The sequence below is a fragment of the Stigmatopora argus genome, chromosome 21 (assembly GCF_051989625.1).
Source record: "Stigmatopora argus isolate UIUO_Sarg chromosome 21, RoL_Sarg_1.0, whole genome shotgun sequence".
NCBI classification, from domain to species: Eukaryota; Metazoa; Chordata; class Actinopteri; order Syngnathiformes; family Syngnathidae; genus Stigmatopora; species Stigmatopora argus.
The window spans coordinates 1,591,686-1,613,167 of record NC_135407.1 but is presented as its reverse complement, the minus strand read 5'-3'; the positions used below and the strand labels follow the sequence as shown (position 1 = coordinate 1,613,167).

The following is a 21,482-nucleotide window of genomic DNA, read 5'->3' as shown; positions in this document are numbered from 1 at the left end:
TACTAAACTAAAATGGGAATATTCAGGCTTTTGTAAAGAAATATGGAATTTAAATTTAGAATATAATCGATAGATTTCTTATTTGTCTTTCTGTGTGCACAATTTGTGCCTAAATTTGGAAGGTTCCAATTGTAGAGTTTCAGTTCCAGAATGGTGAATTAAAGTTACTAATACTGCCTTTATTATTTTTGCCAGAAGGGAGCAGTTTCAGCAATATTTAATTCAAATGTAATACCCATGTCAACCACTGGACGGCGACAGACTATTTGTTTGCCTCTTTACATTTATGTTCCACGCTTCTGGGATGGATACAATATTTTGATGATGTCCTTTGCGCTAATATATGTATTATAATAATTAAGGAACTCATGGGGAGCAATTGACGGCGAAAGACGTCCAAACTATTTGGAGTGGGAAGGTTGGCAGCAAATAAACGAAACTTCATTTGCTGTCTGTCAGCCCTCTAACTCCCACATTTTTTCTTTGTTAAATAATTTTGATTTCGTTTTGAAGAGACACATTATTGGACGTCCACCATCGTCATTGGCTCTGGCAGAGTTCATTAAATTGAACTTTTCTAATCACCAAATGAGTGCTATCAATATTTGTTTTTAAAAGCCCAGTTTCTATTTCAATGAGACAGCAAGGAACGTCCAATCCATTTGAAATGGGAGGGGCCGGGAGCCCTGCCAGTTGTGGGCGGAGCCTCCACCTGGAATGAGTCGCCGCGAGCGAGGTGTGGTGGGGACAGAGAGGGGGGAAAATATGTCGAGAAAAAAAAGTTTGGCTGAGCAAAAATAGACGCTCACAACGGAAGTGGTTCCCCCAAAGTAAAACACGTCACACTGGCCCAAGAAAATGACAAGGTGTGATGACGTCAGATGTACCAAACCTACGAAATGACCCCCAATTTCAAAATCCCGTCGAATGATGACGCCACGCACACGGGATTATTTTGAAGGCGTTTCCGGCGTGGTGGGCGCGCGTGTACGGCTCTGTGGGTGCGCCCCGTCGTCGATTTGGCTTACAGAAGCTCATAAAGCTCGAAGCGGGTCGGACGGGTCTTCGGCAGACGAACCAAACCGGGAGCTTGGCACCGACGCGCGCGTGCACGTGCCATCCACCTGCTTCGGCCGCGCGCTGCCGATTTCCCCAAACTTTTTCCTTGCCGGTGCACGATGACGTCACGGCGATGGTTGGTCATCGCCACCTTGGGCTTGCTTTTCTTGCAACATGCACGAGGACAAGGTACGTGCGTGTGTGTGTGTGTGGGGGGGGGGGGGGGGGGGGGGGGGTCTTGGTGGGGCAATCATGTCTTTGTCTTCTTGACCCATAACCTGTTTGTTGCCACCTTCAGTTTCTTCTCCGAGAAGGTTTCGGATCAAAGTCCTGAGTTCCACTGAAGTTTTGGCGTCCTGGAAGGAGCCCAAAGGTCCCATTGATGGATACCTGGTGGTCTACAGCAAGGAGGGCGGTAAGACACGCTCAAATGGGGACGGCGTGGACGTGAAGCTCATGCGTGTGCGTGTCCAGATGGTGAGGAGACCGAGGTGGACGTGGCCAAAGAGGACGCCGAGCTTTTGATAGGCAACTTTGACCCCAGCAGAGATTACGCCTTCAAGGTCTTCGCAGTGAGGGGGGCGCTCAGGAGCAAACCGCAGTTGGCCAAGCACCAAGGTAGAAGTTTAGTAAATATTGACGGTCACAGACGTCCAATCGTGGGAGGTTTAAAAGGGAGTGGACCTCTAAAGAGCTTTAAGTGTCTTTTTAGGACCCCCACATTTGGACATTTCCCATCGTCAATGGCATTGACTTTTTTTTCTTTCCATTTGCTTTGTCTTTAGCTCAGCGGTCTGGACAGGAAAGCCTCGAGTCCGCAAGTTCACAAGATGGCGGCGGGACACACGTCAACGCCATCACTGAAGGTATCCCGCCGTCGTCTGGTCCGCACTCGCCAAATAGCTGAACGAGCAGGTGCGGCGGCGTCGACGGCGGCGGCCTGTCCCGGCACGCCCGCCGCCGCCCCTGCGGCTACTGCCACGCACCTCCAATTTCGTCTAACTTCTACTTTTACCTCCTGTTGTCGACTACTTTGTAACGACTCCTCACGCCCGAGGTCTTTCCGTCAAGACCTCATGGAAGATTTCCCCTCACGTCTCCTCATTCCTCCTCATTTCCACTGACCTCAAAAGATTCATTTTCAGCGTCTCCTCGTACCGCCGACTATTAGCGATGCTAAGCTAAGGCGGTCGAGGAGCATCGGACTTTGTAACGTCCTCACGAGAATATTGCGCAGAGCTCATTTCTTGCCATGAAACCAGTCGCGTCGTGTCAGACGTCGAGCGCCAGCGTCTCAACTTTGACCCGGCGCCCCGTGAACAAAAAGGTCACACCCGAAGGGTTCCACTAACTCACCCGGGTGAACTGAGATGTCACTCAAGGATAGTTAGCTAGCTAGTCAAGTGAACGCGAGGCGTCAATGGGTAGTTGGCGTTCGTTGCCCGTCTCCACGCGGGACAGGCTCGGGCTCGTCCGACCGCCGCCGGGGACGAGGGGAAACAAAATGGGGGCGCGACGTACTTTGTTTTCACGAATTCGCCGTCTCGTCTCAGGCGAGGGAAGCTTCACGTGCGGTACGTCGGCCGCCGCCGACGTTGTCATCCTGGTGGACGGCTCGTGGAGCATCGGCCGCACCAACTTCCGTCTGGTCAGGAGCTTCCTGGAGAACCTGGTGCGAGCCTTCGCGCTGGACGCCGACCAGACCCGCGTCGGTGAGCACGCCGCCGTCCGGCCGCGACCGACACCGACGTCACGCACCTTTGGGTGATTGATTGCCGTCGCCGCCGTCCAGGTTTGGTGCAGTTCAGCGGCGAGCCGCGGGTGGAGTGGCACCTCAACAGTCACGGGACCAAAGCGGCCCTCATGGACGCCGTCAGGAACCTGCCCTACAAAGGCGGAAACACGTTGACGGGTACGCGCGAAGCGGACGTTCGGCGCGGGACGGATGTCCCTTGAAAAGTCTCGCTCGCCGCCTCGCAGGTCTGGCGTTGACCTTCGCCTTGGAGAATAGCTTCAGGGCGGAATCGGGCTCCAGAGTCGACGTTCCCAAGGTGGCCATCCTCGTCACGGACGGGAAGTCACAGGATGACGTGGTGCCGCCCGCGCAGACCATGAGGGACGCCGGGATCCAAGTCTTTGCCGTCGGTACGAGCTCGCGCTGCGTTTTGGTCAGTGGCGTTCTTCCATCCTTCTTTGCTTTTCGCCTTCAGGTGTGAAGAACGCGGATGAGGGCGAGCTGAAGGCCATCGCTTCTGCGCCCGAGGAGACGCACGTGTACAACGTGGTCGATTTTGACGTGATGAGCGACATCGTGGACGTCCTGACCAGGAGCGTCTGCGGCACGGTGGAGCGGCTGGCGGGTGGGAATCGTTAGGAAAATACTTCATCGATTGGATGTGGCGCTTTGTTAGCGCCACATCCAATATGGCGGAGGAGATGACATTCAGCGCATTGCTTTGTTTTCCAGAGGAAGGAGGAAAGCCCGGCCCCCCGGCCGAAAGCCTGGCCCCTCCCCGCGACCTGGTAATATCCGATGTGACGGCTCGTAGTTTCCTGGTGACCTGGACGCCGTCCGGCGGCGAGGTGGAGCGTTACCGCGTGGTCTACTACCCTGCGAGCGGCGAGAGACCGGAAGAGAAGGTGACGTCCGGCCGGGCTTCGCAACATCGCGAATGTGACGCATGGTGTTCGTAGGTGGTTCCGGGGTGGGAGCGCAGCGTCCTGCTGGACCACCTGAACTCTTTGAGCGAGTACCAGGTGGCCGTGTTCGCCGTCTACCGCAACGCCGCCAGCGAGGCGCTGCGAGGGAGCGCCACCACGCGTACGTAAGCCGGCGGGCCGGGATTCCACATCGGGGACCCTGACCTTGTGCTTGGTTGTCCTCCTCGCAGTGGTCCTGCCCACCGTGGACAGCCTGGACCTTTCCGAGGCCACCCACAACACGATGAGGGTCCGTTGGAGCGCCGCTCCCGGCGCCTCGGGTTACATGATCCTCTACGCGCCGCTCACCCAGGGGGAGCCGGACGACGACAAGGAGGTCGGCGGCGGCGGCGGTCGGTCGGGGTGACGACACGGTGGCCGGGTGATGTGAAAATGGCGATGTGCAGGTTAAGGTGGCGGCGGACGTGCAAGAGGCGGAGCTGGAGGGTCTGACGCCGTCCACGGAGTACACCGTGACGGTGTACGCCATGTACGGCGAGGAGGCCAGCGATCCCGTCACCGGCCAGCTTAGCACGCGTGAGTTGTGGAAGCGATCACGGCGCTCGCGTGTCTCGACACGTCGCCGACGTCTCGCCGTCTTGGCTTCCGTTTCCCATCCTGGAGCAATTTGCCGCTTCCCCTGCGTGGCTTTTAATTAAATTTTACGACATGCACCGCCATTTGGTTGATTAAACATTCAAGTTCCAGGGGGGAAAAAATCCCACATTCCAGACACTTTCTTCAAGTTTTCCTCACTTGAAGGCTTTGCTCTGATTGGACTGTTGCGCTCCTTCAGTGGCGCTTCTCCCGGTGACCGATCTACGACTGACCGACGTGGGCCGCGACTCCGCCCGACTCACCTGGGACTCCCCCTCGTTGAAGGTGATCGGATACAGCGTGGTCTACACTAGGAGTGACGGCGTCGAAAGTAACCAGGTAAAAAACAAAAACACCCACCAAAGTGGCAGGGGTCGCGACCCTCGAATTCAACGTCTGCGCTCGCAGGCGGAGGCCGGCCAAGCGACCAACTGGTTGCTAAGCAACCTGAGCCCCCAGACGAAGTACACAGTGGGCGTGGTCGCAACGTACGACGAGGGACAGGCGGAGCCGGCTACCCGGAGCTTCACCACGGGTTAGCATCCACGCTAACGTCACGTGTTCACGCTACTTAGGGGAGGTTGGGCATGTCCGCACAGGGGGTGTTCCAGAACCTCGGGACCTGAGGAGCCACGACATTTCCGCCGGCAGTTTCCAATTGTCGTGGCGGTCCCCCAGGGCTGACGTGGCGCTCTATCGCCTGGCGTGGGCGCCCTTGGATCCCAACCCCGATGGCAGCAGCGACGACAGCGGCGAGGTCGGTGTGCAGACGGTCTTGGGAGGATTTAAAACCTGTGACATCATCGCGCCAATGTCCTCAGGTGCTGGTCGACGCAAACAAAAACACTTATTTGTTGACCGGACTCCGCCCCTCCACCGACTACGAGGTCTTACTGAGCGCCACTTATGGGAACGAGGTGGAAAGTGAGCAGGTGGTGCTGCTGGAAACCACTGGTAAACACAAAATAACTTTATGACAACTTTTCACGTCGACATGTAAGCGTTGACCAGTTTTTTTGCAGCGGAGAGAACTACTACCGTTGCAACGCCAACTTCCACCATTCCAAGTGAGCAGCCTGTTCTCCTTTAGTCCCGCCCCCTTTGGCCTCCATTCCAGACTGGCAACGGGATGGATATCTCTCAAGTCCAAGTCGGCCGCCACTGTCGTTTTTGTTGCTGTGTCGCAGCTCCTCGTTACGGCGTGCGTGGCCTGACCGTCGACGGCGAGACCACCTCTAGCCTGCGGTTGTCGTGGCAACTGGGGGACACTCGCAATCTCCTCCATTACCGCCTGACCTACAACGGCGCCGACGGCAACTACGAGACGGTAAGACCATTCAGACGAGATGCCAACTAAATCGTAAACAAATGTGACAGTGACATTTCCCAAATACGGGATGACTAAAGTTATCTAATCTAATCTAATCTCATCTAAAAAGTGTTATGGCTAGCAAAGCCAAAATGACCCTGTCTTGTCTTCGGCTGTGTCTTATCAGAGGACGCTCCCGTCCACGCAGACCAGTCTGGTTTTACGGCCTCTCTCGGCCGACAGCAACTACCAAATATCCGTCACGACCGTTTATCCCGACGGAGACGGACCGACGGTCACGGCAACTGGACGGACGCGTACGTTTGTTAGCGCGGTCATGCTAGGCAACCTAGCGGCGCTCGCCCCTAATCCAGATCTCCTTGTCTTTTTGCTTCAGTCCCACTGTTGCCTCCCAGGAATCTACGTTTTTCCGAGGAATGGTACAACCGCTTCCGGATCAGCTGGGACCTTCCCGGCGGTTCTCCCGCATCGGGTTTCCGCGTAGTCTACCGGCCGCTGTCGGGTCAGTGGGTCGCCGCTCGGCTCGGTTCGCGCGACCGCTCTGAAACTCCCCGTCCAACTCGCCTTCGCAGCCCCAGGTTCGGCCTTAGAGACGTTCGTGGGCGAGGGCGTGAACACCATGATGATCGTCAACCTTCTGAGCGGCACGGAATACGGCGTGAAGGTCACGGCGTCGTACGGAGGAGGGTCATCCAGCGAGGCGCTGTCGGGCCGGGCCAGGACGCGTGAGTCGCTCGAATTTCTGTCATTCGCGCCTTTCGGAATACTTCGAAAATATCAAAGATGATTGACGTGTAGCGGTGACCTCGCAGTGCGGCTGGCCGTGACCGACCTGAGCGTTTACCAGCAGACGGCGAGCAGCGTTTGCGCTCGGTGGCAGCCGCAGAGACACGTTAGCGCCTACAGAGCCGTCATCGCTAGCAGTGAGTCTATTGGATTGGATTCAAATGATTTAATTAGCATTGAACAAAGAAAATAGCCGTAGCGAAGGCAATTTTATCCGTGCGCTAGTCACTACGTTAGCGGTTTGAATCGCAGGCAATTACAAAGACGAAGCTAAGCTAAGCGCAGGATCGGCTCAACATTGTTTCGACAACTTGAGGCCTGGAACGTCGTACGAGATCAGCGTTTTTGCGCAACTGCAGGACGGAAGCGAAGGCCCGGCCGTCTCCGCGTCCGGCAGAACTGGTGAGTAGCCAGCGACCAATCGCCGGTCACTTCGGACGGTGACATGTCGAGGCTTTGTTTGTTCAGAAACCATCCCCACCGCCGCGCCAACCACGCCGCCGACCACCACCCCACTACCCACAATTCCCCCTGCCAAAGAAGGTAAGCGCGATAAGATAAAGGAAGCATTTCAAAAGTAGGATTAGATGACTAACTTTGTTTTGAACTTTGACACAAACAGTGTGTAAGGCCGCCAAGGCTGACCTAGCGTTCTTGGTGGACGGTTCCTGGAGTATCGGTGATGACAACTTTCTGAAAATCATCGGTTTCTTGTTCAGTACGACTGGAGCGTTGGACCAGATTGGACCGGATGGCACTCAGGTAGGAATGAAAACTCTCAGCCAAATTCTTATTCAATATAGTACAGCACTTTGTCAAATGTGTATGTAGACCCAGAAACCTTTTCCCTTCGAAACAGGTCGCCATCGCTCAGTTCAGTGACGACACGCGCACCGAGTTTGGGTTGAACGCCTACGACGACAAGGAGCGTCTCCTGGACGCCATCAATAAAATCTCCTACAAGGGAGGAAACACAAAAACAGGCAAGACCGCGTGACCGATCCCGTCTTGGAAGTTGGACCTGTAATGACGCGCCGTCTCTCTGCTTAGGACGTGCAATCCAGCACATGAAAGACAACATCTTCACGGCACAGGGTGGAGTCAGGAAAGGAATCCCCAAAGTCCTGGTGGTCCTCACCGACGGGCGATCGCAGGACGACGTCAATAAGGTCTCCAAGGAGATGCAGATGGAAGGTCAGCTCACTGGCGCCATTTTGTTTCATCGCCGGCGAGACGTAACCCGCGAGATGTTCCGTCAGGCTTCATCGTCTTTGCCATCGGCTTCGCCGACGCCGACTACGGCGAGTTGGTGAGCATCGCTAGCAAACCCAGCGACAGGCACGTCTTCTTCTTGGACGACCTGGACGCCTTCAAGAAGATTGAAGAGAAGCTGGTGACCTTTGTTTGCGAGGCTGCCACGGCCAGTGAGTGACCGCCAACCCGAAATCCCGGTGACCTTTCACCTCAATAAAAGCTATGCTCGTCCACAGCGTGTCCCTTGGTGGCCACGGATGGTGAAACTACACCTGGTAAGACTCGTTGTCGGGTCCAAAATCTCCGTCTCCTTTGACGTCGGCCAAGTAGCTGCTTGAAATTCCTCCGGTGTTCGCCAGGCTTCCGCATGATGGAGCTTTTTGGGCTCCTGGAGGAACGCTACAGCAGTCTGCCAGGCGTTTCCATGGTACCCGGAACCTTTAACGCATTCCCGTGCTTTCGCCTGCATGGCGATGCTCTTTTGACTCAGCCAACCAGGTCCTGGTTCAACTCGGGAGGGGCGGAATGAACCGCCGGTCTTCGAAACAAGTCGGGATTTTTGAGAATGCTAAAATGTCATTCAGGTTCCTGCACCCCGAAGGGCTCCCTTCAGACTATACCATCACGCTGCTGTTCCGACTACTACCCGGCAGCCCCCAGGAACCCTTTGCACTCTGGGAGGTCTTGGACCAGAACCAGGAGCCCTTGGTTGGGGTCATCCTCAGTGAGTCTGGATATGTTTGAAGCACGATGCTTGTAGAACACTGAGTTGTACTTCACCGGTTGGCACAGATGGAGGGAACACGTTGACCTTCTTCAATACGGACTACAGAGGACGTTTTCAGACCGTTACCTTCGAGGGTCCGCACATCAAAAAACTCTTCCATGGAAGCTTTCACAAGGTCAGATTGCTCACGTTCGTGCTTCGGTTCCTTATTTAGCGGACAAATTGGTGAAAAACTGTCCCCTCGCAGCTTCACGTGGTGATTAGCAAGACGAGCGCTAGCGTGCTAGTCGACTGTCAAGCCGTGTCTACCAAGGCCATCGAGGCGGCGGGGAACATCACCACGGCCGGAACGGAAGTTCTAGGAAGGATGGTTCGCTCCAGAGAGAACAAGGGCAATTCGGCACTGGTAGGGACAAAGGTTAGAGAGCTAGTTTTGGATCTTTGGGGGGTGACGTTGTCTGTGTTGCAGTTTGAGCTCCAGATGTTTGACATCATGTGCAGTACCTCGTGGGCCTCCAGGGATAACTGCTGTGAGCTTCCTGGTTTGGTGAGTCCTCCGCAAGCATATCCGGGAAGGCGCGCTAAAAGCTAACCAACCCCACCATGTCTCCATGACGTGACGGTCCAGCGCGACGAGGCCAAGTGTCCCTCCCTGCCCAAGGCCTGCACCTGCATCCAGGACAGCAAAGGCCCCGTGGGCCCTGCCGGACCACCGGTGAGCCACCTGCATGCAAACTCGCACACGTTGCCGTCTCGGACAAGCTAAAGTTAGCGCATCTTCCGCTTAAGGGGGGTCCTGGGATTCGAGGAGCTCGAGGTGAACGTGGCATTCCGGGCCAAGTGGTGAGTTCTGATCCTACTTCCGTTTTCGGACCCCTTCGTCGCAACTTCATTTCAACACTTCACACAGGGGCCGGCTGGAGCTGTAGGTGAGCCTGGAGTACCGGGACCCCAGGGAGCTCCGGGTCCTCTGGGGCCCAGTGGTCGATCTATCAGGGGGACCCCGGTAAGTCTGTTAGCATGCGTCGCGCCACGTGGGAGTCTTCGCATGTGTGTGTGTTAGTACACGGGGTGGGCATCTTCATATCCAGGGTCAACCGGGGGAGCAAGGACAGAAAGGAGAGTCGGGTCAACAAGGTCTGCAGGTAAAAACCGCTGTTGTGCTCAAATTATTATGCTATTATGCTATGTTATTTCCCAAAAGTGGCCAGCCAGTGACCTGGCGTGACCTCTGTTTCAGGGCGTGGCGGGCCGAGTGGGAGTTCCCGGTAGAGAAGGGCTTCCCGGCCCCCGAGTGAGTAAGATTATTCAATGTCCAGCTCGGAGTGCAAACAGACAAATAGTTTTTTTTAATTTGTTTTAATCCGCAGGGTCTGCAGGGCAAAGATGGCCCCCCCGGCCGATCGGGTCCCAGTGGAACTATTGTAAGTGCTTTGAAATATGGTGTGTTTCATTCTTGCTGACGACAGGATTTTCCTCTCATACGAAGGGAACTCCGGGGGCCCCGGGTTCACCTGGAAGCACGGGACCACCAGGAAATCAAGGGGAACTGGGACCACCGGTGAGTCTGAGTATTGCGAATCTGGCCAAATCAGGAAGTTGAAAACCATCTTGATCAAGATGAATGTCCTGACTGATTCTATCATTCTTACCTTCTCAACGCAGGGTCCACCAGGGAGCAAGGGCGAAAAAGGTGAACGGGTAGGTCATCTGCTCTGGAACCCACGGTGGGTCTTTGTCCGGCCTTGACTCTCTTCTCGCATCGGCAGGGGGATTTGCAGTCCACAGGCACAGTACAAAATATCGCCAGGCAGGTGTGTGAGCAGCTGATCCAGAGTAAGTAGTTTCCAGGCTAACTGACATGGGCGAACCACTCCTATTTAAAAAAAAAAAAACATCCTGCGCCTCGCAGGTCACATGGCTCAGTTCAACGCCATCCTGAACCATGCACCCAGTTCATCGGTGACCATCCGCACCGTCCCGGGACCTCCGGGAGAGCCCGGTCGGAATGGATCCCCCGGACCCCAAGGAGAGCAAGGTCCCTCCGGAAGGCCCGGTTTCCCCGGACAAAATGGCCAAAACGGGCAACCCGGCGAACGAGGTGAGCCCGGCGGGTTGACAGACCACTCCCGATGGGGATATTGACGTCCGTGTATGCAGGTCCCGCGGGCGAGAGAGGTGAAAAGGGTTCTTCTGGAGCGGGAGTTCAAGGCCCTAGAGGTCCTCCAGGTCCTCCAGGTAATCTCTTCTCGACGTTTGTCCTTCACGCTAAGATGTCTCCTCCATACTCAAACCCGTCTCACCTTAGGTCCACCGGGCCAAGGGAGACCCGGCAGCTCGGGTCCTTCGGGAAGACATGGAAATCCGGGTGCGCCAGGACGCCCCGGCGTGCCTGGGCCGGTGGGCTCCGCCGGGCCTCCTGGTTACTGCGATCAGAACTCTTGCGTGGGGTACAATGTTGGAGGTACAATGCGACGTGAAGACGGGCCCGGAATGGTTTTTCCACGCTTTGGGTCCAGAGTCTTTCTTCCCGAGGGCTCCTCAGCCTGACACTTGACATCTTCTACTCCACTAACCCGCTCAAAACCTTTTCCGAGGCTTTTTACTAACGCCCCAGCGTCACCATGAGGCGACACGGTGCTGACCCAGTTGACCGGTGGTATCGCTATTCCCGCAGTCCAACTGCCGTCCAATATCTTCCCCAACTACGGGGAAGCGGAGGAAGAGGACCCCTACCGGTACTACCAACCCGACTATCCGCCGCCTCGGCCCGTCCAAGACCCGGAGCTGGACGCCGAGCGTTCGGAATTGGAGCCGAGCTTGCCCAATGAGGAGGCGGGGTCATTGAGATTCAGGAGAGGCGGCGTCAGAAAGTGACGGAGCCGAGCGAGAAGAGGTTCGTTGGGAGTCGAGCTAATACCGTACTAGCCCGAATATAAGACGGTGTTTTTTGCATTGAAATTGGTCGCCTTAAAATCGGGGTCTCAGCGTTATACCCATTCACAACGCTAGATGGCGCCAGATATCTTTGAAACGAATGCTGAAGAATTTTGTTGTTTAATCCCAATAAATTGATAAATTTACATTTAATAAACCAAAAGCCATTCATTTACAATTGGGATTGCACTTTAGTTTACATATTTAAATCTTCAGATATTAAGATGTGATAGACAGCTTTTGCATGATTTAAATGAGGCAAGATAACATTGTTTTTTCTCTTGAATATATTGTTATAATCATTTATTTTAGATGTACAGTAATTAATTGAGTTTGGTGCTCAATTTTTTTTCATACATTACATGCTTCTTGTTATACAGAACTTTCCGGAGTTGGCCACAGATGAGCCCTCGCCTCGACTTCCGAATGGTCGCCGTCCATAAATGTTGGCCGCTCAAAATCCGTCAAGTCCTTCAACCAAGTTGTGGCAGTAAAAGTTATTTATTTGGACAACTTCCTGTCCACTTTGTCAACATAATAAAATACATTGAGTATAATCAAAGTGTGATGTGTCATATGCCGGGAGTCAAAAAGTGATGCTTTAAATCAAGCGACCTTGCTTCATCTACTCATGCTGGCACATTTCATATATTCTTCTTTAGCTCAGTATATTTTCACATCTTTATTTCTCGACCAACTTTATATGTTCATTGAGTAATATATAGTCATATTTTCATCTACTTGTCATTCCTTAATTAAGCATTTTTTTAAAAATTTATTTCACATCCACTCCACGTTTTGAAAACGTGTTTTCTTCTCTTCACCTCTGTGTTTATTGCTTGACCATCTTTTTGTTTTCTACCCACGCCTTCCTCTCATTGGCCCCTTTCATGCAGCTGCGCTTCGGGTTGCTAAGCAGCGTGGGCCAAGCTCTTCTCCTATTGGACGCCGCCGGCTGGCTGGCAACCTCACCTGACCCTGTCCTCCGGGGACCACGCCCACTGGAGCTCGTGTGCCGAGCCGGCTTTCATTTAGAAGTGCCGACGTCACGTCATTGTTGTGCGCCACGGATCACGTCCAAGTGTCAGAGGTGACGGGCTCGCGGGACGTATAGTCCCACCGGCGACGGGCAGGTGTCGCCCTGGCGCACGTCATCAACCCCCGCGGACGCTCGTTGGTTGACGCAACAGTGCGCCGGGGTCGTGACGTGTAAGTAGCGAGACGTCAAGTCGACATCCGCGCCACGCGGACGCGGCCTTGGGTACCGCGAGGGGGCGGTTCCGTCAACTTTGCAAATCAGGGATGACGTAGGAGGTCACGTGGCGTGGCGTGCAGCTAGAAGACCTTTTTTTTTTGGTTAATGTGCGCGCTTGCGTGTGCGCGCGGATTCTCGCTGTTTTCAATCTTTGCTGCGACACGACAGCCCGAGCTTCCGGCCACCGGCAGGTAAGACCAACTTGTCGCTCTTCCGCTCGGGTCCAACTCGCTCTAAAAGTCAACTTTGAGGTGCAAGCGAACGAGGGGGCGAGCAGACGACAGCCCGCCCGCCCGCTCGCTCGCTCGCCCGCCTGCCTCCTTCCTTCTCGGGGTGGGCTCGGCGCTGCCGGCTGTCCGCTGCCGCCGTCCAACGTCGCCGGTTCGGCGGACGTCGGAACGCAGCCGTCCGAGTTTGACAGTTGATTGTTGTCAGGCCGTTATAAAGGGAGATTGACCCCCCAACGCCCGACCACCAAAAAAAGGGGGCAACTTTGGTCAGGAACTCCCCCACCCCCTCCGTCGCTCGGCCGGTGAAAGTGCATTAAGAGCGTTAGCCGCCTAGCTCCCATGGAGGCTAACTTGTTTAGCCCCAGCCGGACCGTGGTTCCGGTTCTCTAGCGGTTCTCCAGCGCGTGACGATGCTAAGCTAACAGCAGACAGACAGCCCAGCGGGGTCATTCGAGGTAAACTCATACTCGCGCGCGCTCCCGCGCGCGTGCGTGTGTGCGTCCGTGCTATTTTTCTTGTTTTTTTTCCCTTCTCTTTTCGCTTTGGCTATATATTGGTGTTTGCGTGTTTTTCTGTCTTATATCGCGTGCGTTGACACTGGTTGGTGACGAGCAGGTATGAGTGTTACCCCCCCCCCCCCCCCCCCTTTTCCTGCTCGGATAGGCTCCAGCACCCTCCTACCGTTGTGAGATTGATGTACGTGGATCTGGCTAGATACTCCTGTCAAATTTTGAAAAAGTGGCTTTTTCATTTTTACTAAGTGAAGGCATGTACGACCTCTGACTTGGTTGACCGGTGCGCTGGACTTGCTTGCCATTGACGGCACTAGACGTCGCGAGGATTTTAGTGAATAAACAAATGTTCATTCGCTGCCACGCTCCCGCTTCAAATAGATCGGAAGTCTACTAGTGAGAAAGTCCATTAAATTCACAGCAACGTGGCACCGATTGTCTTAAAACGAGATGGCGCTACGGCGCTCCCGCCGCCGTAGAACGACTGACACGCCCCAAACGCTTTTCTTTGGAAACCTCATAAGATAAATTTGTTTGGTTTTGCCGAAGCCGGGAGTCATATCACGAGACCGGCCAACATCAGAGCGCCGGGCAGCCCGGTCGGCCGCCCGTCCGGCCGGCGCCTTTTCCGGATAAACGGGTTTGGCCAGAAGCGCCTGGAGGAAAGGCAAAGAAAGAACTAAAAATAAGCAACAATGCGACCTCCTCACATGGCACCCTCGCGGCTTCTGACTGGAAAACTTTACGCTAGCTATCCCACGCTAAATTGCTACGTTGCTTTGAATTAGTCTCCTTAGGCCAGGGGTCGGGAACCTTTTTGACAAAGAGAGCCACAAACAATTCATATTTTCCAATGTTATTCCTTGTGAGCCATACTACGAATTTAAAAGTCAAAATACATACATGTAAACGAGTGCCTTTTTTTGTAATTTCACCACTTTTAAAGTGAAAAAAAAAAGAATTTTAAAAAAAAGATTCTTATGCTGTTGCTAATCAATGAGAGGATGCATTCCAGAAGTCTACTGCAAAAAAAATGAAGATTAAAGCAAAAAAAAAAAGAAGATTAAAGCAGTTCTAAATGTAATATCTCAGTTCCGTCACCAGCAATTTCCATATTTTAGCTCACAGGTTAGCAAAGAGCCAGATGCACCCATCAAAAGAGCCACATGTGGCTCCCGAGCCATAGGTTCCCTACCCCTGCCTTAGGCAAAAGTCTGCTCTCTCAGAGTGCGTTCTTTTGTGTTGCCGTCGAGACGTGTGCAGTTTCTAGCCCTGCCCACTGGCATCGACTTTTTGAAATGTATCCCAGCAGTGTGTCATGACTGGAGATGGTGAGTTTTCGGGGGGCCGCCGTCTGAGACATCCGCGCACCAGCACACGCATGCAAAATTTGTTGAACTGCAGTTGCATCATACGCTACCACAAACACACAATAGCTACAACCAAGACCTTAGCAGACAAATACTAATATGCTAATGCCATATTTCTTCTTGGAAAAGCATACATTTGATAATAACCCCTTTATTCGGTCTTGAGTTATCTCAGACATATAACACTGATGAAATAAATAACCTGGTAATGAAAAAAAAACACGCATAGCTTGTGAAGTATTACAAAAGTGTTGTTTTCATTTTCACTGTGTGTTATTGTCTAGTGAAAATTGTTTCTTTTGTATTTTATTGTGTGAGGCAGAGACTTTTTTTGGGGTGTCGTGTTGAATTTGCGTGTGTATGATTGTTTGCATGTGTTTTTTTTTTCTGCGATGCCTTTGTGTTGTTCATTAGTGTGTTTTGTGTGTTGGATTTTCTCTTTGAAAGTAACATTGGGAGCAAAAGCAGCAGTTCGCAGTGTGCCGCCAAACTATTTGTTCTGCAGACGCTTTGTTCGCCGTGCACGTTACTTAACTCCTTGCGTGCCATTGACGGCGATAGACGTCCGCTCCATTTTAATGATTCAACGTTTGTTCGTTCCTTTGCTGCAGTTCAAAAGGATCGGATTTTAAGCTCATGATTGGACGTCCGGCATTGTCAACGGCTCCGAAAGCGAGCATGATAATTATGGCCAAAGTCACCAGGCTGGGTAATTATTTTTTTTACCCGTCACGACACTGCTGCGGGCTGACCGTAAGAGCGGGCCCGTCGCCATGGAAACAGCCCAAACGGCACTGCCGGGAGCACGGGCAAGCGCGCGTGCCTTTTAATGAATTTAGTCATCCTCTTTTCATCAAATTATTTTTTTCCTCTATCCTTCCTGCCAACAAGCCAGTAGTCGGGCTCCGTGGCGTCCAATCACGTTACGCCTCGCCCGCTGCTTCGGTTTTCATTATCAATGTAGCAGTCTGGTGATATATCGCAATACTTTGTATGCCAATAGGCGTACAAAAAAAATGTTGGTGTTTGATAGAGGAACCAATCGGGTCTAGCGAAATTTTGATAGAGAATAGTGTGTTAATTAACTCATTGGCCGAGAGACGTCCAATTTGATTGGACTGGTAGTTGGCGAATGAACGAGCTATGAGGAAAATCGAGTTGTGATTGAACATTTTAAGCAGAATTTGATAAACATTCTCATTTTTTTCATGTAGTTTTTTTGTTTTGTTACATATGTGTATATATGTGTGTGTGTATATGTATGTGTGTATATGTGTGTGTGTATGTATGTGTATATATATATATATATAGTGTATATATATGTGTGTGTGTGTGTGTGTGTGTGTGTATATATATATACACATACATGTGTATATATATACATATGTATATATGTGTGTGTGTGTGTGTATATATATATATATATATATATATATATATATATATATATATACATACATGTGTATATATATACATATATGTGTATATATGTGTGTATATATATATATTCTTTCATTTTTGCATTTATGCTGGTTTTCATTCAAGACAGCTCAAAGACGTTTGTTTATTTGCCCCTCCCTGTCAAAATGACGGCGTCGACGGCATGCGATGAATTAAATGTTTTTTCTGCACTAATATAGTTTTGCTGCATTTTTAAGGAAAAATATGTTGCATTAAAATATTCTAGTGAGGAAAACACGTTTTAGACAAATTGCCTGCTACATTCCAAAAAATAAATCCATTTTAAAAATAGCTTGGTCTGATTTTAATGGATTGCAGAATGATTACTGCCTTGTGGATTGATAATTGTTGGATTGCCACATTGTAAGATTATCGCCATAAATCATATGACGAGGTTCCAAAACCCTGAGTGGCAAATTTTTCATGGCCTTGGTGGCTATCGCCACAGTAGCATTAGCACAATGCAGCCCCCCAAATGACACACGGGGACAGCGCAACATTCTCCAGTCTTCGTCACGCACGCTCGCTCTTCATCAAATGGCGTGTGAAGTCATGCAAATGAATCGTAATGAAGTTCATTAAGAGCGCAACTCCAAATGATCAAAGTGCCTTTTTTTCGGGAGGGGGGGCTCTTATCTTTTTCTTCAAAGCGTCCCGGCGCCTGACAGGCCAGCTCCCAATCTCCCCTGCCGGTCCTGCCGCCGCTGTCAATCACGGCGTCCCGGCGAAGGTCGGACGACGGCGTGGCGTCAAACGCTATCAAAGTAACTCTCCCCAAAATGCGGTTGGCGCGTGCTGTTGTTGCGAAAGGCGGACGTCGACATTTTTCGTCTTTGTTTAGCTTTTTGGCGACTACTTTTGTTAAGGAAACTCTTATTTTTGTCTGCCCGCCAGGTCTGGAATGACCCCCCACCAAGTTCCACCCAGCTGACATTTAGCCGCCGGCGCTGATGCAAAGCCAAGACCAGGCCGGCAGCCCGCCGCGATCGCAATTGCGCTCTGGACCCCCTCCAGCCCGGCCAGCGCGGTCCAGTCCAAACGCCGCAAGCCGACGCCCCTCTTGCTCCGAACTCCAAGGTCGTCATGCCCGGACGGAGAAAGTCCTCCGCCCCTCGCGTAATCCAGATCCGGGGACCCGGCGAGCCCGAAGACCTGGAAATCTTGGACACGGAATTGTTCTCGGAAGACGCTCCGACGAATGCGCCGGAAACCGGCGAGAAAAGCCGTTCCCTTCGAAACGTAGACGAGCCGGAGGGGGACGACGATCGCCGTCCCAAGATGTCGGAAGAGCTACGAGACGAGGGGGGAAAGTGGGGAAGTGAAAACGCGGGTCGGAAGAAAGAGCCCGAAGGCTACGAGTGCAAACGTTGCCCGTTCTGGTGTCAGAACCTGAAAGACTTTAAAGAACACGTGGACTCCAGGCACCCCGACGTGATCCTCAACCCGCTGTACCGCTGCGCCGTCTGCGACTTTGACACCAAAAAGTTTGAGCTTTTCACCGAGCACAACAAGAAGCTTCATCCCGACGAGAACAACTTCAAACTCAAGAGGCTGAAGGAGAACCAGCAGACCGTCCTGGAGCAAAGCCTCTCGCTCCCGAGCCGTTGCGCCGACGCGGCCGGGGCGTCGCCGCCTTTCTCGGCCGCCCCGGCAAAAGCGCCGGATCCCGTCGAGTCCCTCCGCGCTCTTTTCCAGCCCAAAGACGCCATCGCCGCCCTCAACATCAACGGCACCGTCATCATCCCTCCTTCCTCCGTCCTCCGAGATCCGTCGTCCCACGTCAGCCCCGTGCTTCAGCGGCCGCCCAACTTCAGCCACCAACCCAAAATAGCCGTCCCTCTCAACGGCGGTAAATACGACCCGTCCCTGGACGGCAACCCCACCCTGATGGCGTCCTTCAACAAGTTCCCGTACCCGACGCACGCCGAACTGTCCTGGCTGACGGCCGCCTCCAAGCACCCGGAGGAGCAGATCAGGGTCTGGTTCACCACCCAGCGGCTCAAGCAGGGGATCACTTGGTCCCCGGAGGAGGTCGAGGAGGCCAGGAAGAAGATGTTCAACGGTTCCATCCCGGCCGCCCGTCACTCCTCCTTCACCACGGCCGGCCCGGAGTTCGTCGCCGCCGCCGCGGGCTCGGCTCATCCGCCGAAACGATCCATGGCTGCTCCCGGCGGTCCCGAATCCAAGCGCCCCGTCGCGGCCTCCGCTCCGGGGGATCCCATCCTCCGGGGCCCGGCGGTCCCCCCGTTCGCCGCCGAGACCAAGAAGTCGCCCGCCGTCGTGCCTTTAATGCCGGGGAAGATTCTCTCTTTGGCGGGAAATCCCAAAAGCAAACCGGCGGCGTCCCTGCCGGCCATCGTCTTCCCGCAGTCTCTGACTCGGCCCACCATCGCCCCGCCCCCCATCTTCGCCCCGCCCTTTGCCCCCTCCATCCTGGTCCCCCCGCCTCTCCAAAGAGAAGCCACCTTCTCCGATCCGTCTCTGCTCGTCGGCGCTCGGGCGAGGAGGCCCCCCGTCATTTGCGCGGTGCCCGCTCCGGGTAAGCTTCCCGGTTTGCGGATGGCGCGAGACGAAGCCGGCGAGTCGCCGGCCGTGGCCGACTTCCCGCTGCTGGAGCGGATGAAAGGCAAGACGGCGGAGCAGCTGAAGATCCTGGAGGAGCACTTCTCCAGGAACAGCTTCCTCTCCCGCAGCGACGCCGACAACCTGGCGCTGGCCACCCGCATCTCCCGGCAGGAAATCGACGGCTGGTTCGCGGAGCGCCGGGCGCTGCGGGACAACATGGAACTGGCCCTCCTCAACTCCATGGGCACCAAGCGGACCCAAGCGGACAAAGACCCCATTTTGCCCCTCGACGGGATTGGCGAGCTGCGTTTCGGCGCCGAGGTCCCGAAACGCAGCTACCGGGCTCCGCCCCGCGCCTTTTTCAATTCCCTGCCCGCTCCGCTCCTCAAGAACCCTTCGGCTCAAAGCGGAAGGACGCCACCGTCGGAGGTCTGGCCCGGACTGGCCCGCGTGGACCTGGCGCGCTGGTTCTGCGACGCCCGCTCGCTCCCTGACGCGGAATTCCTCCACCGCGGCGGCGGCGGCCCGGGACTGCTGGAAAAAAACACGTTGTGTGACCCCTGCGAGGAAGGCGGAGCTAAATTCCAGGAGGCGGGGCCGGATGGGCGTGCCAACGGCGTTACCTTGACGCAGTGTGGCGAGATGCAGGACCACTTCGCCCTTCCAGGTAAGTTGAATTATAACAGTATCACTTTGGAAACTTAGGGCAAATTAAATGAATTCAATTAGTTCTGACTTTATGTTCATGTCATTGCATTGACTTTGATGGGAACGTTGCCCCTACCAACATGGCTGCCCCAAATCTCGTTTGCTAAGGGTGATGAAAACTCTTAATCTCTCTTATCACTTATAATTTAATTATTCGCGGCCGGCTGTCTGTTGTCTAGCGCCGCTGACGCCAGACAAAGAGTTAAAAGGAGTATCTTTGTTTAACAATCAACACCTGGTTCATCATCGATTACTCATTTTGAAGCCTTGTTTATCTTTGAATTGTCACAATTCCCGTCCCAACAGTCTCGTCAATTTTTTTTATTTTTGCATGAATGAATCATTTTATTTTTTGGCATATTTTCTGCACGCTGGGTTACAAGTCAGATCTTGTTTTCAAACAATTTTGTTTCATCAATTGTTCCAAATGGTGTTTGTGCCCAAAATAGCGGCAGACACCCCCCCCCCCCCCCCCTTTCCGCCCAGCCCCGCCTCCATGCTGCCAAAGCTTTAAGATTGTCACTTTAACAAAAGAAGCCGGCGCCCGTCAATAATTGGCGCCGATATCTCACCGGAAAAGTAAAAACGGGATTTTTCCGCGACCGTTTCGGTGCAAAACGAAAAAGTTTTAATTGCATTATCTTTTTCCTTTCAGGTGTGAACAATAACGCCGACCTTCCCATCACGGTGACGCGCTTCGTCGCCTCGGCCACGAGATAAGTCTCCCGAGGATGATCGACGGACTCCCGACGGCTACGCTAAGTGTGCGGCTAGCGCTTTTTGATTTGGATTCCAATTAAAAGGGGTGAGTTGTCCCAAACTAAAAACGCACTTTGCCCCTCCCCCTCGCCTCGCTACTCTAACTGCAATGAACTTTTTGCCACGCCCACTCGTGCGTGCGAGGGAGAGTATGTCGCACTGTGTCGGTATGCGGGGAGGGAAGGACTGTGTTTTGCAGAATGTGTGTTGGTGCAAGTTTTGGCGAGAGTGCGTGTGTGTGGAGGATTCTTTTGTTTGTCCTTATGGCGGGCGCTTTATAAAACAAAAGAATGCGCCACTACAGTGAGTTGTTTATGTGAGTGCTGCCTGGACTCGGGCCCGACACCCCCTGCTGAGAAATGGAGGAAAGGAGGGGTGTCTTTTTTTGGGGGGGGGGGGGCATTACCTTCAATCAGACTTGGAAGTCTAGGCTGGAAAAAAAAAAGCACCCTTTTTCTTATTTTGACTGCAGTAAAGACGTGAAACGCTTTTTAGCGCTTGGCTAACACTCCAAAGCGCCCTGCCGCGGCGGGGAAAATTCCGTCATGTCCGCTTCTGAGTTGAGGAATGTTCGAATCCGGACAGATTGGGTCGTACGTCGTCGCCCGCTTTTCTTTCTTTTTATTTTTTTTGACGCCCTGAATGTTGGGGCTCAGCGTGACGTCTACTCACTCTTTAGCGCTAATTCTTAGCATTTGGAGGCGCCTTCTTTGTCGCTTTTGGCACCTGTTTTTTTTTTTTTCATGCGACTTTCTTCAATTAAAACGCTTTTCACACCGCCATCTTGTACTCGTGTCTTTGGCCGTCCGGGCGATGGAATCGAAGGCAACGGCAATCGCGAGCCCGTCAAAGAAGAAAACGTTTGAACGGCGATGAAAGGCGGAAAATGCACGAGGCGACTTTTTTTCCCCAGCGGACAGGTTTGCGTTGACGCGTTTGTCGTCGAACGTCTTTGATGTCGCTCGCGAAGCGGCGGTGGGTGGCCTTCCTGGCGAGGTCGGCCGCCGTTTGTGATCGCGCTTCCTGTCGGGACGCCGCTTTCATCAGCCAGCTCTTCATCTCGCTGTCGAAAGTCGGCCCGCCCCAAACAAAGCGTCTCGACGACGGACCGACCGACGGCCCGTTTTCCGTCGGGAGTCTACGGCCCCGCGTTCCGGATGGCGGCGCCCGCCGACGCGCTCCTCCGGGAGCGGCCTCTGCGCGCGTCGGGGAAAAAAAAAACGAGCGCTTAG

General features: G+C 53.4%; 2 protein-coding genes across 3 annotated transcripts; both read left to right on the top strand.

Moving 5' to 3' along the window:
* The first annotated feature begins 401 nt into the window (after positions 1–401).
* Positions 402–11,936, top strand: LOC144067281 (collagen alpha-1(XIV) chain-like). Of its 2 annotated transcripts, XM_077590897.1 has the most exons (48): positions 402–1,248; positions 1,358–1,474; positions 1,534–1,677; positions 1,845–1,925; positions 2,613–2,771; positions 2,852–2,971; positions 3,040–3,204; positions 3,270–3,419; positions 3,527–3,699; positions 3,754–3,880; positions 3,951–4,096; positions 4,167–4,296; positions 4,556–4,695; positions 4,765–4,891; positions 4,956–5,113; positions 5,178–5,310; positions 5,379–5,423; positions 5,544–5,683; positions 5,853–5,982; positions 6,063–6,188; positions 6,259–6,411; positions 6,499–6,609; positions 6,725–6,874; positions 6,941–7,015; positions 7,095–7,234; positions 7,332–7,455; positions 7,523–7,666; positions 7,732–7,896; positions 7,963–8,001; positions 8,086–8,224; positions 8,311–8,450; positions 8,519–8,628; positions 8,701–8,859; positions 8,923–9,000; positions 9,082–9,168; positions 9,243–9,296; positions 9,364–9,459; positions 9,545–9,598; positions 9,694–9,747; positions 9,824–9,877; positions 9,943–10,014; positions 10,119–10,154; positions 10,223–10,289; positions 10,366–10,554; positions 10,614–10,691; positions 10,762–10,917; positions 11,131–11,349; positions 11,771–11,936. In XM_077590897.1, the coding sequence occupies exons 1-47, from the start codon at positions 1,179–1,181 to the stop codon at positions 11,328–11,330; spliced, it is 5,505 nt and encodes a 1,834-aa protein (XP_077447023.1). In that variant the 5' UTR covers positions 402–1,178; the 3' UTR covers positions 11,331–11,349; positions 11,771–11,936. The 2 variants fall into 2 exon arrangements, with proteins under 2 accessions (XP_077447023.1, XP_077447022.1); XM_077590896.1 differs by lacking the exon at positions 11,771–11,936 and having other exon boundaries at positions 403–1,248; positions 11,131–11,476.
* Positions 11,937–12,469: 533 nt separating this feature from the next.
* Positions 12,470–21,032, top strand: LOC144067016 (zinc fingers and homeoboxes protein 2-like). The gene is made up of 3 exons (XM_077590483.1): positions 12,470–12,836; positions 17,113–19,450; positions 20,147–21,032. The coding sequence occupies exons 2-3, from the start codon at positions 17,302–17,304 to the stop codon at positions 20,209–20,211; spliced, it is 2,214 nt and encodes a 737-aa protein (XP_077446609.1). The 5' UTR covers positions 12,470–12,836; positions 17,113–17,301; the 3' UTR covers positions 20,212–21,032.
* Positions 21,033–21,482: the final 450 nt, after the last annotated feature.

Bases quoted from the DNA above. Each gene is read 5' to 3' on its own strand.
- LOC144067281 (XM_077590897.1), top strand. From the start codon at position 1,179: ATGACGTCACGGCGATGGTTGGTCATCGCCACCTTGGGCTTGCTTTTC. The intron at 2,972-3,039 runs GTACGCGCGAAG...GCCGCCTCGCAG, and splicing joins AGGCGGAAACACGTTGACGG to GTCTGGCGTTGACCTTCGCC. The intron at 7,235-7,331 runs GTAGGAATGAAA...CCTTCGAAACAG, and splicing joins TTGGACCGGATGGCACTCAG to GTCGCCATCGCTCAGTTCAG.
- LOC144067016 (XM_077590483.1), top strand. From the start codon at position 17,302: ATGCCCGGACGGAGAAAGTCCTCCGCCCCTCGCGTAATCCAGATCCGG. The intron at 19,451-20,146 runs GTAAGTTGAATT...TTTTCCTTTCAG, and splicing joins GGACCACTTCGCCCTTCCAG to GTGTGAACAATAACGCCGAC.